This window comes from Salmo salar, chromosome ssa15 (assembly GCF_905237065.1).
Source record: "Salmo salar chromosome ssa15, Ssal_v3.1, whole genome shotgun sequence".
NCBI lineage: Eukaryota > Metazoa > Chordata > Actinopteri > Salmoniformes > Salmonidae > Salmo > Salmo salar.
Genome location: NC_059456.1, coordinates 29,222,173 through 29,234,258, shown reverse-complemented (window position 1 = coordinate 29,234,258; position 12,086 = coordinate 29,222,173). Strand labels below are relative to the sequence as shown.

The 12,086-nt window shown below is 39.9% G+C and overlaps 1 protein-coding gene across 1 annotated transcript in view; it reads right to left on the bottom strand.

Moving 5' to 3' along the window:
- The window catches only part of ezrb (ezrin b), a 64,493-nt gene extending 52,664 nt beyond the window's left edge, over positions 1-11,829 (bottom strand). The window contains exons 1-3 of the mRNA XM_014143991.2: positions 11,628-11,829; positions 10,407-10,516; positions 3,078-3,161 (exon numbers count right to left, since the gene is read on the bottom strand). Of these exons, the coding sequence (XP_013999466.1) occupies positions 3,078-3,161; positions 10,407-10,418 (96 nt within the window). The 5' untranslated portion in view covers positions 10,419-10,516; positions 11,628-11,829. The remainder of the gene's footprint in view (positions 1-3,077; positions 3,162-10,406; positions 10,517-11,627) is intronic.
- Between the last annotated feature and the right edge of the window lie 257 nt (positions 11,830-12,086).

Genomic DNA, 12,086 nt, shown 5'->3' with positions numbered 1-12,086 from the left:
CCTTTGCTCTAACCACTAAGATAGCTGCCGCCTTCTCACATCCAGTACATTACACTGAAGTACCAACCAACAAGAGGTTACGGCAGCAACTTACTACAAGCTCTTGTCAATGTACAGTAATCTGAGAACAATACGATATTATCTTATTGTCCCTCTATACTTACCATACAAACATTCTGTATTCAAAGATGCTGTACAGAAAACATTGATGTCAGTGACCGGCTCAAACAGATGTATTTCTGGGTTCCATGGGAACGACAATGGTTGGGATGATTCACTTCTAGAGGTCGACCAATTACGATTTTTCAACGCCGATACTTCTAGAGGTCGACCAATTACGATTTTTCAACGCCGATACCAATACCGATTATTGGAGGACCAGTGGAAAAAATCCGATACCGATTAATCAGCCGATTTTTATATAGATATATATATTTGTAATAATGACAATTACAACAATACTGAATGAACAATGAACACTTTTATTTTAACTTAATATAATACATCAATCAAATCTATTTAGTCTCAAATAAATAATGAAACATTCAAATTGGTTTAAATAATGCAAAAACAAGGTGTTGGAGAAGAAAGTAAATGTGCAATATGTGCCATGTAAAAAAAGCTAACGTTTAAAGTTCCTTGCTCAGAACATGAGAACATACGAAAGCTGGTGGTTCCTTTTAACATGAGTCTTCAATATTCCCAGGTAAGAAGTTTTAGGTTGTAGTTATTATAGGACTATTTCTCTCTATACCATTTGTATTTCATATACCTTTGACTACTGGATGTTCTAATAGGTACTTTAGTATTGCCAGCCTAATCTCGGGAGTTGATAGGCTTGAAGTCATAAACAGAGCAATGCTTGAAGCATTGCGAAGAGCTGCTGGCAAACACAGTAAAGTGCTATTTGAATGAATGCTTACGAGCCTGCTGCTGCCTACCACCGCTCAGTCAGACTGCTCTATCAAATCATAGACTTAATTATAATATAATAACACACAGAAATACGAGCCTTATGTCATTAATATGGTCAAATCCGGAAACTATCATTTCGAAAACAAAACATTTATTCTTTCAATGAAATAAGGAACCGTTACGTATTTTATCTAACGTGTGGCATCCATAAGTCTAAATATTGCTGTTACATTGCACAACCTTCAATGTTATGTCATAATTACGTACAATTCTGGCAAATCAGTTTGCAACGAGCCAGGCGGCCCAAACTGTTGCATATACCCTGACTCTGCGTGCAATGAATGCAAGACAAGTGACACAATTTCCCTAGTTTAATATCGCCTGCTAACCTGGATTTCTTTTAGCTAAATATGCAGGTTTAAAAATATATACTTCTGTGTATTGATTTTAAGAAAGGCATTGATGTTTATGGTTAGGTACACTCGTGCAACGATTGTGCTTTTTTCGCAAATGCACTTTTGTTAAATCATCCCCCGTTTGGCGAAGTCGGCTGTCTTTGTTAGGAATAAATAGTCTTCACACAGTTCGCAACAAGCCAGGTGGCCCAAACTGCTGCATATACCCTGACTCTGTTGCACAGAACGCAAGAGAAGTGACACAATTTCCCTAGTTAAAATAAATTCATGTCAGCAGGCAATATTAACAAAATATGCAGGTTTAAAAAATATACTTGTGTATTGATTTTAAGAAAGGCGTTGATGTTTATGGTTAGGTACACATTGGTGCAACGACAGTGCTTTTTTTGCGAATGCGCTTGTTAAATCACCCGTTTGGCGAAGTAGGCTGTGATTAAATGATAAATTAACAGTCACCGCATCGATTATATGCAACGCAGGACAAGCTAGATAAACTAGTAATATCATCAACCATGTGTAGTTAACTAGTAATTATGTTAAGATTGATTGTTTTTTATAAGATACGTTTAATGCTAGCTAGCACCTTACCTTGGCTCCTTGCTGCACTCGCATAACAGCTAGTCAGCCTGCCACGCAGTCTCCTCGTGGAGTGCAATGTAATCGGCCATGATCGGTGTCCAAAAATGCTGATTCCCGATTGTTATGAAAACTTGAAATCGGCCCTAATTAATCGGCCATTCCGATTAATCGGTCGACCTCTATTCACTTCCATAAATAATGTCAATTTTACATCTACATTGTTATATATATTGTAATCTGATAAAAAGAAAAAGGCTTTTATCATGCTCTCTCTTCTAACACTACTGGTAATCAGTTTCAGTAACCTCTACCAGTAATCAGTTTCAGTAACATCACCCTACCGGTAATCAGTTTCAGTAACATCACCCTACTGGTAATCAGTTTCAGTAGCCTCACACTACCGGTAATCAGTTTCAGTAGCCTCACACTACCTGTAATCAGTTTCAGTAGCCTCACACTACCAGTAATCAGTTTCAGTAACCTCTTGACTCTCTTCTCACACTACCAGTAATCAGTTTCAGTAGCCTCACACTACCAGTAATCAGTTTCAGTAACATCACCCTACCGGTAATCAGTTTCAGTAACCTCTTGACTCTCACTTCTCACACTACTGGTAATCAGTTTCAGTAACCTCTTGACTCTCATTTCTCACACTACCGGTAATCAGTTTCAGTAACATCACCCTACCGGTAATCAGTTTCAGTAACCTCTTGACTCTCACTTCTCACACTACCGGTAATCAGTTTCAGTAGCCTCGCACTACCAGTAATCAGTTTCAGTAGCCTCACACTACCAGTAATCAGTTTCAGTAACCTCTTGGCTCTAAGCACAACACCCCTTTCGGGAAATGGTTGCTAGAGTACGTGAGGAGAGAGGGTCTGATAAGAACAATTCCAGTTCAAATCTATTGAAACACTGCCATAGATAACATATCAATGGCTGTGAGTGGGTACAGGACAGGCCTGGAGGTATGGAGAGGTGGGGGAGTGGGCTTGGTCACTAGAGCAGGGCAACTGATTAGCACGCGCGTGCACACACACACACACACACACACACACACAGAGGATGGTTTCAAAAGATATTTAATAAAAATGTCTCTGTTGTTGCTGGTAATAACAGGACCAACCCTATGAATATAACAGCTAGAAGAATACTGTAAACACTGACCTGGTCAAAGAGCTGTTTACCAGTGGTGCTGGGCTGGACGGCAAACTCCAGCTCAGCGTCCATGGTGGTGACACGAACATTGACCTGTGGAGGGAGAGACATGACAGAAAGACATTAGAAACACAAAAACATGACTATTTACTATCTAGTCAGAGAGAGAGGGGTTAAAACACTATAGGAACTAACAGTGACAGAGCAGCTGAGAAGCAATGTACATTGTCACACAGACGTGTACTTCAAAGGGGATGATACTGTCTGTGAAGACAGAGTAAACACAACAGAGCATGTGTTTGTTTATCTATGCTTTGTAACAGACAGAAAGACTGATCGGAGGGAACTGAGCGGGAAAATCACGATGTGTTTTACTTCAAATATTTACTCCTGAGCTCTCGTTTCAGATTTCATACTAAGCTAGTCTGGGTGGGCAGGGAAGTTTGTCAATACAGGCTTGTCCATTCACTGCCGTTTTGAGAGAAAAGGCATGCGTTTCCATTCTTCGGTTAATGATTGATAAGGCTGACCTATGCTGCACAAACAGGGCAAGTCCTTCTAGTTTTGGCCTGCTTACGGAGGTCCACTGAGGTAATAAAATGATTCAAACAACTAAAACGTTGAAAATACGGAGAAAAACGTAGAAAAACAAACAGCCTCGTGAGTTGCAATGAGAGCGTCTTCCCGATTTCCATGAATGAGAGATGACATCAACTGTGTAAGGCTTTCACAATACAGACCCGTGATAGGATATCACCACTTCAGTGACTAAAGTCCTGCTAAAATACATCATATTCATTACAATGTCAGCATTGTGAGCACTCTAACACACACTAGTCCTTCAACTCTCTCTTCTAGGTCAGATGTTGTTTCAGTTATGATTCTGTTCTACAGTACAGTATTTACCCAGGTTATTGGTTAGCACTGACTGACAACCCTATAAAGAAGTGTGTGGACTTAGAGATGAGGGAGCGGGAGCCTGCTGTTAGCAGAGCCTTTGGTGTAATCTGTCATCTCCTGGCCATTGTGAATGACATTGAGGCTCTGTAGTGAGCAAACTCAATGGTGCCTAATGGAAACGGCCAAACGGGACGTCTTCTGGGCTGGGGCCTGGGCTCTGACTGACTGACTGTTGACTCACAGCCATGCTCCCTAGCTGCCTCGTAGGCTACATACTGAGCCTACACAGAATAACTGACGTGATGATGGCAGTAGACAATTATTCCATGGAAAGAACAATTCAACCCGTTCAGAACAAAGTGAATGTGAATGGACTACGAGATAAATTTTCATTTACATTTACATTTAGGTCATTTAGCAGATGCTCTTATCCAGAGTGACATACAGTCAGTGCATTCAACTACAGTAGATAAAACGTAAGGTAGGTAATGTAGATAAAAGGTAAGGTAGGTAATGTAGGTAAAAGAGAGATGAAAATGTAAGGTAGGTAATGTAGATAAAAGGTAGATGAAAATATAAGGTAGGTAATGTAAATAAAAGGTAGATAAGGTAGATAAAAAGTAAGGTAGGTAAGGTAGTGTAGGTAAGGTAGATTAAAGGTAAGGTAGGTAAGGTAGTGTAGGTAAGGTAGATTAAAGGTAAGGTAGGTAAGTTTAGGTAAGGTACGTAAGGTAGGTAAGGTAGATAAAAAGTAAGGTAGGTATGGTAGTGTAGGTAAGGTAGATGAAAGGGTAAGGTAGGTAGGGTGGGTAAGTAAGTTTAGGTAAGGTAGGTAAGGTAGATTAAAGGTAAGGTTAGGTAAGTTAAGGTAAGGTAGGAAAGATAGATAAAAAGTAAGGTAGGTAAGTTTAGGTTAGGTAGGTAAGTTAGGTAAGGTAGATAAAAAGTAAGGTAGGTAAGGTAGTGTAGGTAAGGTAGATGAAAGGGTAAGGTAGGTAAGGTAGGTAAGTAAGTTTAGGTAAGGTAGGTAAGGTAGATTAAAGGTAAGGTTAGGTAAGTTAAGGTAAGGTAGGAAAGATAGATAAAAAGTAAGGTAGGTAAGGCAGATGAAAAGGTAAGGTAGGTAAGTTTAGGTAAGGTAGGTAACGTAGCTAAGGTAGATGAAAGGTAAGGTAGGTAAGGTAGCATGAAAGTTTGTTTATTTTTTGCATTGGAAAAGCCTGATAATGGACTATTGAATGTTGTGGGCAGCTGTGACTGGGTCAGTCTGAGTCTGGGAGTCCAGTAGGAGGAGGAGGGGAAGTTCAACAGGAGTTCAGCATGGCACACCGTAGCAAAACATTTTCCAACACAAAAATGAAAATATGTGTTGTTATTGGACAAATTTAGCAAGTACCTACTTGTTTGACTCCATTTCAAAATGCTTTCTCTCTATTGAACCCAACCCAAGACTGACAGTATCATCACTAAACCTGGAGGTGAGGGGCTCCTAGCTCACACTTGTGGGAAGCAGCATCCAAAACAGAGGTAAAAAAAAGAGAGACAGAGAAAAAAACTCCATTAAACAGCAACACAAAGATCCCCTTTCAGCTGGGCCTCCCCAGTGGTTCCTCTCCTATACCACTATGCCTTCTAAACGGACCTTAGGTCCCAGACTGCACACAGTCAAACTGACTCAAGATCAGCTGTGTGAGGGAGACAGACAGTCCTCTTCCCTGTGACGACAGAGTTAAACTGACTCCGGATCAGCTAAGTGGAGGAAAAGGACAGGAAACGTGCACAATGTTATCCCTCCACATCGTTGTATAATATACCTAGAGTAATGACTAAACTGGGGCACCCTAAGTCAACACACCCAGACCAACAGAGAGAGGAACAAGTGAGTGGGCACCGCCACACACACAAAAACCAGTGGGTGAGTAACATCTGATCTCATGCGATTCGACTAACGGTAAGTCACTGAAGCCATTCAGTCAGAACATTACCAGAAAACATGACATTAATGATAAAAATACACTGGGCAAAGACCTACATTTCCAGAAAGTGCAACTCTGGTGAGAATGACTATAATTATTATTCTGAAACCACAAGAGAAATACACATATGCTTATGACAGCAAACTTTCCAACTGACTCGAAATGGTCCTTTGTATATTAATCAACAAACCAAATGTGATTTGGCTCAATGCGATACACTAACATTTGTTGCATAAACACATTCATTTTCCATTCTAAATTATGGGCCTCTCTGAACTGGATCTCTGTCTGTCTGTCTGTGTGTGTCTGTCTGTCTGTGTGTGTGTAAATGATGTATATGTCTATGGTGTATGTAGGTACCTGAGCTGAGCCATAAGGGAAACTGGGTATCTACCACCCCAATATCAGTTAGGGGGGGGGCAATCCCCCCCACACTTTTAATCTGAAATCACCATCACCCACTCATGAATTTGTCATTATTGCAGATTAAAAGTGTTTGATACATTACTGGCTCTATATTTATCTTTTAAAATCTGCTATGACATAGACAAGGAATATATAGCACAATTTTGGATTTGGCCCCCGTCTCATCTCAATCGAATAGTTTAGACTGTTTGGATGTGTTGACAGACTCGGACTGAGTTGCTTCTACCATGCAGTGCGGGTAGAAAAAGTGATTACTGTCCTCGTTATGAAATTATCAACTTTACCCTGTATATCCAAAAATTACCATAATACTGATTGTTTCAAGCAAAACTACCAAAATTAGAAAGAGCAAGCCATTTTACAAACATTTGAATGCTGAAGGTGACGCGCAGATGTGCCAGATCACTAGTGCTGAGCGATTAACTTAAATGTTGGTTATTTTCTGTTTTTTAAACAACTAATTAACCAACATTGGTTCAATAATTTGAATTCCATTTCCAGTGGGTTTTTTGTGAGCTCAATGCGCACATTGCACAGTTTATCTAGAGATAAATCAAATCCAGACTACTAAAATAGTGATTTTGTAAGGCTGCATAGGCAGCAGCTCTATAGAGATGAGATGATGACTTGGAATGAAATAAAGTCATCAAATAAAACAAATGTAATATGCACAACAACTGAAATGATTTGATTAAAGTAATGTGAATAAATGATGGTTAATAAGTGTAATGGGCAGTCACTACCATCATGGGACTTTTATTAATAGTTTTATTCTGTGTTCTTACGGCATTCAACCCTCATAATGCATATTGCGTTTAATGTTTCAAATAATAATAGAAAACAGAGATTATTCTTTTTATAATCTAACAGAAACCGAACAGAATAGCTCTAGTTGGTCATTGTGCAAAGCTGCATAGCACGCAGTTTGACTATGCTACTGATAGTGCCTAGGGTTGTTGGGAATGCAAAATGACTTGTAGATCAATGACTGTCAACACAATTACATGCTTAGTTCCACACTGAAGGCGAGGATGCGGTTGTCACAAAAGATGACAGGTATTTTCCGAAGGTATAAAGAAAATAATACAAAAAATACAAAAAAGTCAACTGCCAATGAATAACACTTGAATACATTTTCTGACCGATGCATGCTACATTTGGATCGTTTGAACATGCTACATTTGGATCGTATGGGGCCCCGCGGACCGATGCACTCACATCTTATTAAACATTTGAACCGGGGACCAATGTGTATCTGTGAATCATTACATCCCTAGTCGTAACCAAATTGAGGTTGAGTGGATCGCGGGTGTCTAAGTAAAAAAAAATATATATACATCTTTTTTTAAATATAATACATTTTTGGGGGGTGAAAAAATACTGCAGTCTGAATTTAAACAACATACCAGGTAGAAAGGTAGAAAGTGTGTAGAAATGTATTCTTTGGGAAAAAATCTTCAATAAATATATTTTCAATATGTAGCTATTAACGCCAATTAGCAGATTTTGTGGTCTCAAACAAGTGAGCTTGCCAACATTCTTCATCAAGAATATGATCAATATGGAATTATTGACAATGAAAAAGGTAGGAATGTTGTTCACTTGTGTAATATAATTGCTACATTTACAGTCAATATAGCATTAAAACTAGTTTTCTAGATTGCATTTCGGCCTTAAAGATAGGAATATTGGGAATACTGAATACTGAGACAACCTGGTTCATTCTGGGTCCCGAGCCAAAACCAGTTGAGAACCTCTGGTCTATTATGCAACACCCTTCACTGGTTAATGAGTTGGTTGACCGATGGTGATGATCATCTCACCACAGTGGCTCAACAGAATGGGCTGCATGCTGCATTCCCATTCAATATTTAACAACGGTTTGTATGGCTTTAAAGGAGTCTGTTGCAATGTGGGGTTGTCATGGGAACATGTCTGCAATGCCCCACAGAACCATATAGCCATAAACTACCACTGGACTGGGACCTATCTGCTGACCTGGGTCCTACCTGAAGGTCCCATGGAGACTGGAGTGGGGGTAGAATACACCCCTGCTGTGTCCCTTTCAATAAGGTATTTAGGACTGAGACCTCTAATAGTGGGTTAGTTTTGCAGACTGGGGCACCTCAGCTTGGCCAACTTGTTGACTGAACATAGTGTTTTAACTTTTGTTAACAACTAAAGACTATATAATGATGTCTAAATATATAATGATGTGATAAGTGCCAACATGATGACTATTCGGGGTGACATGATCAGAGGGCGTTACAGCAGGCATCGTCATATTATTGAGTTATCAATTATACTCGAGAACAAATTATTAACAATGGGTTTCAGACATGAGAAGGAAACACCCACATCGGTATTTGTGTGTGTGTGTGTGTGTGTGTGTGTGTGTGTGTGTGTGTGTGTGTGTGTGTGTGTGTGTGTGTGTGTGTGTGTGTGTGTGTGTGTGTGTGTGTCTTACTGTAAAATGGATGTTCAAGGGGCCGTGAAACAGGATTCAGGGAGAGCCAAGGAGGGAACATGATTCACTTGATGACAATGTGCAGGTTGGCATTTATTGGGATGACTCATGTACTGGAGGCAGCTCTGCAGGACAGTCAATAGCTGGCATAGCCACAAAGTCATACAATCTGAAACCTAACCCTAATCTTTACCGCACTGTTTACTTTATTCCCAACCTTAATTTAAGACAAATTTAATCCAATTTTTGTTTTTGTGAATTCTTACGATATTTAGCCAATTTTGACTTTGCAGCTGGCCCATCTAGCGGACATCACTCGGCTCTGCCTCCAGGACAAGATGTATCCCATTAAAGGTCAACCTGCTGACAATGTCTCATTTTGACAAGTGTAAGTTGAGAGAGAGAACACCAAACCAGGATCTCAATCTCAGCTGCTCAAATCTCAACTTTCTCTTGTCAGATTACTTTCTCTTCTAAACCAATGAACTCTACTCTAGTTTTATTTATCTATATGATAGATACATTCTACCAGGTTTGATGTGTTTTTCACAGTAAATAGGATTTTGACTTAAATGGTTGATAGTCTTGCATCACAACTCACAATACTGAATCTCAATATGGGCTGCTCATCATGTCAGTGAAACTCAGTTTGTGTTATAGAAAGCCCTTCTAGTCAGTAGTGAGCGAAGCAGCCACTACCTAACAAAAAATGTTGACCAACCAATGCTATAAATAGGAGCAAGATCATCAAAAAAAACATTGGCAATATTTAATGTCTTTCTTAACTCACGGTATATAGAGAGAAGCCAGTCAGTGGCAGTAAATCGATGCTTATGCCTCATCATTGATATCGTGGAGAGAAAAGAAACGGTCTGCCATTATATTACCAAAAAGGGGCAGGTTTTCAAGTTGTGTGCATAAATGTGGAGTACCAGAGAGTGCTACTGTGTCATGCAGCCAGCACCACAATGATGTCACTTTCCAGTGATGCTCTTAACACTTTATGACTCCTAGTCTTCTAGCGTCTCAGATGGGAGACTGGGGCTAATGAAAGTCCATAGTTTTTTTGGAAGTGCTGTCAAAGACAAATGTCACCAAAAAAATGACCAGCTGTAAACCCAGGTAGGCCTCAGCTAGGATATTACATTAAGTCAAATAAAAGTTTCTGAGAGTAAGACTAATGAAGATGACTAGACTTCATGTGAGGAAGCACATATATTCAGACAGTGTGACCACTTACTTACAAGAGGCCAACTTCTTATTCTCATCTTCAAGAGAATGTATTGATATAAGTGAGGATGTTTGTGTTTTCATCTACAAGTGAAACTACAAATTAAACCATAGAAAAATAATATATATTTGGTGTAAGATAGTCATTACAGCACAAATAGCTTATAGTACCTCTTATCGTGAGCAGACATCGTGTCTCTTGCCTGCCTGGGCTACTTGGATCTCGACTCAGGGCTGCCAACATATCCTCTTTAGTTACCAAGCATATGTTTAGACAACTCAGTAGAACTCGGACGATATTAACATCTTTGAAATATATAAAATCACTGCAATACTTACAGCTTTAGGCATTTTGTGTCCTTTTCCTGGGTCCGTGCGCGGAGCTGTAAAGTTGGTTTCCAAATACTTCGGATAGCCTACTAGGTGACTTCTCCCCAGTCAGTGCCTTCCTGTCAGAGAGAGCGAAAGAGGATAAACGCGTTTCAGCCACTCCGGTGATAACCAGTCAGACGGGACTACCCTTCCTTCTTTAAACACTGGTGCGAAATAGAGATTGGTTGACGCAGCCCTCGTACAGCCGTATGAATCATTTTTTATAAATAGTCTATGGAAATTCAGATTAGACGAGCCTCACCCATAACAGCCACAAAAAGGAGAGTCGAGCTTTAACACCGAAATAAATTAGGAGTCTCCACCCTTATAGGTAAATATTTTACTTCAGCACCACTACTGTGGTATCTAGGTGTGATCCTTGCTTGGGTAAAATGATTAGGGGACGTTCGATGTAGCCTACAGTATATGATACACGGTGTACTGCAGATACATATTCCTTCAGAATCAATTCATCTTGGCTACTACTGGGTGATGTGAAGCCAATACAAAGTAGCCTATCCATCACAGGGACATCAAATATACTGTTGCGCTTAGGGTCTGCCGTCTGTTACAATGTAACAACTTGTCTATATCCTTTAACAGGGCGCGACCTCAATTGGGATCACAAAATAACCACGAGCTTCATTAACTTCTGAAGAAAATACACATTAGGCCAACACTGTTTAGGCTATTTCAAAAGTAACAAAACCTATTAGGTTACACGACGTGTGTAGAAGTAGACAGAACTACAAAGGAAACAAGTTGAGTCCACCTAACGTCACCAACCTAAATCTGTAGTACCTAGCATAGGCTACTGGGCTAATCAGTGAATCTTCTTTGTTGTCAAATGTCATAATATTATTATCCAAGATAATTATTCGACCGACTCGAATAGGCTTTAATTGTGCATTTTGGAGCAAACATTGGAATAAAAATAGCCGTTGCATCATGGATACATTTTTACACTTGCAAGCTACATAACCTTCCATTTGTAGCATTTTACCAAGCCACAAGCTACTACAATAATCCCTGACACCTGTTGTTATATTTCCCCCCTTTGTGGGAAGCGGCGGCAGAAGTGGTGCAACAAGTGCGGAAACAAAGTAGTGAGCATCCCTATTCTGTTCAACAGTCTCACGTTCACATAAATATTCGATACACTATTCATTAATAGGTACAATGGCTTACCAGAGCAGGTGTGATTTAAGATGGTTCTGCCGCAGGGCAGCCTCGGACACTCCTCTGCAGAAGTAACAGCGCGGCAATATGGCTGACCCTCCGCTACTTCAGCGCTCCGACTGTTGCCGCCTGCTTGCATGAGTTCCTGTTTGTCACCAGTGCAAGGCAAGAGCGACCGTCATTCGTACAACAGCGACACCCATTAATGACACGTAGTTTCTCCTGAAAACTGTTGAACTCAAGCAAGCTTGTAGAAAAATGCAAAATATGGGCAAAACCCTCCAACTGATCTACTGTAGGATTAAAAGTGTATGTTTATTATGGGGACACATTCTTTTAAATTAGTAACCTAATTTGTGATAAGTAATTAAAATTAATTTGGGGTGAAAATAACATGGCAAAGCTTTAAATTATCAACGCAAAATGTTGACCATTGAAGGATCAGTGATTCAATGTGGCACCCAATTC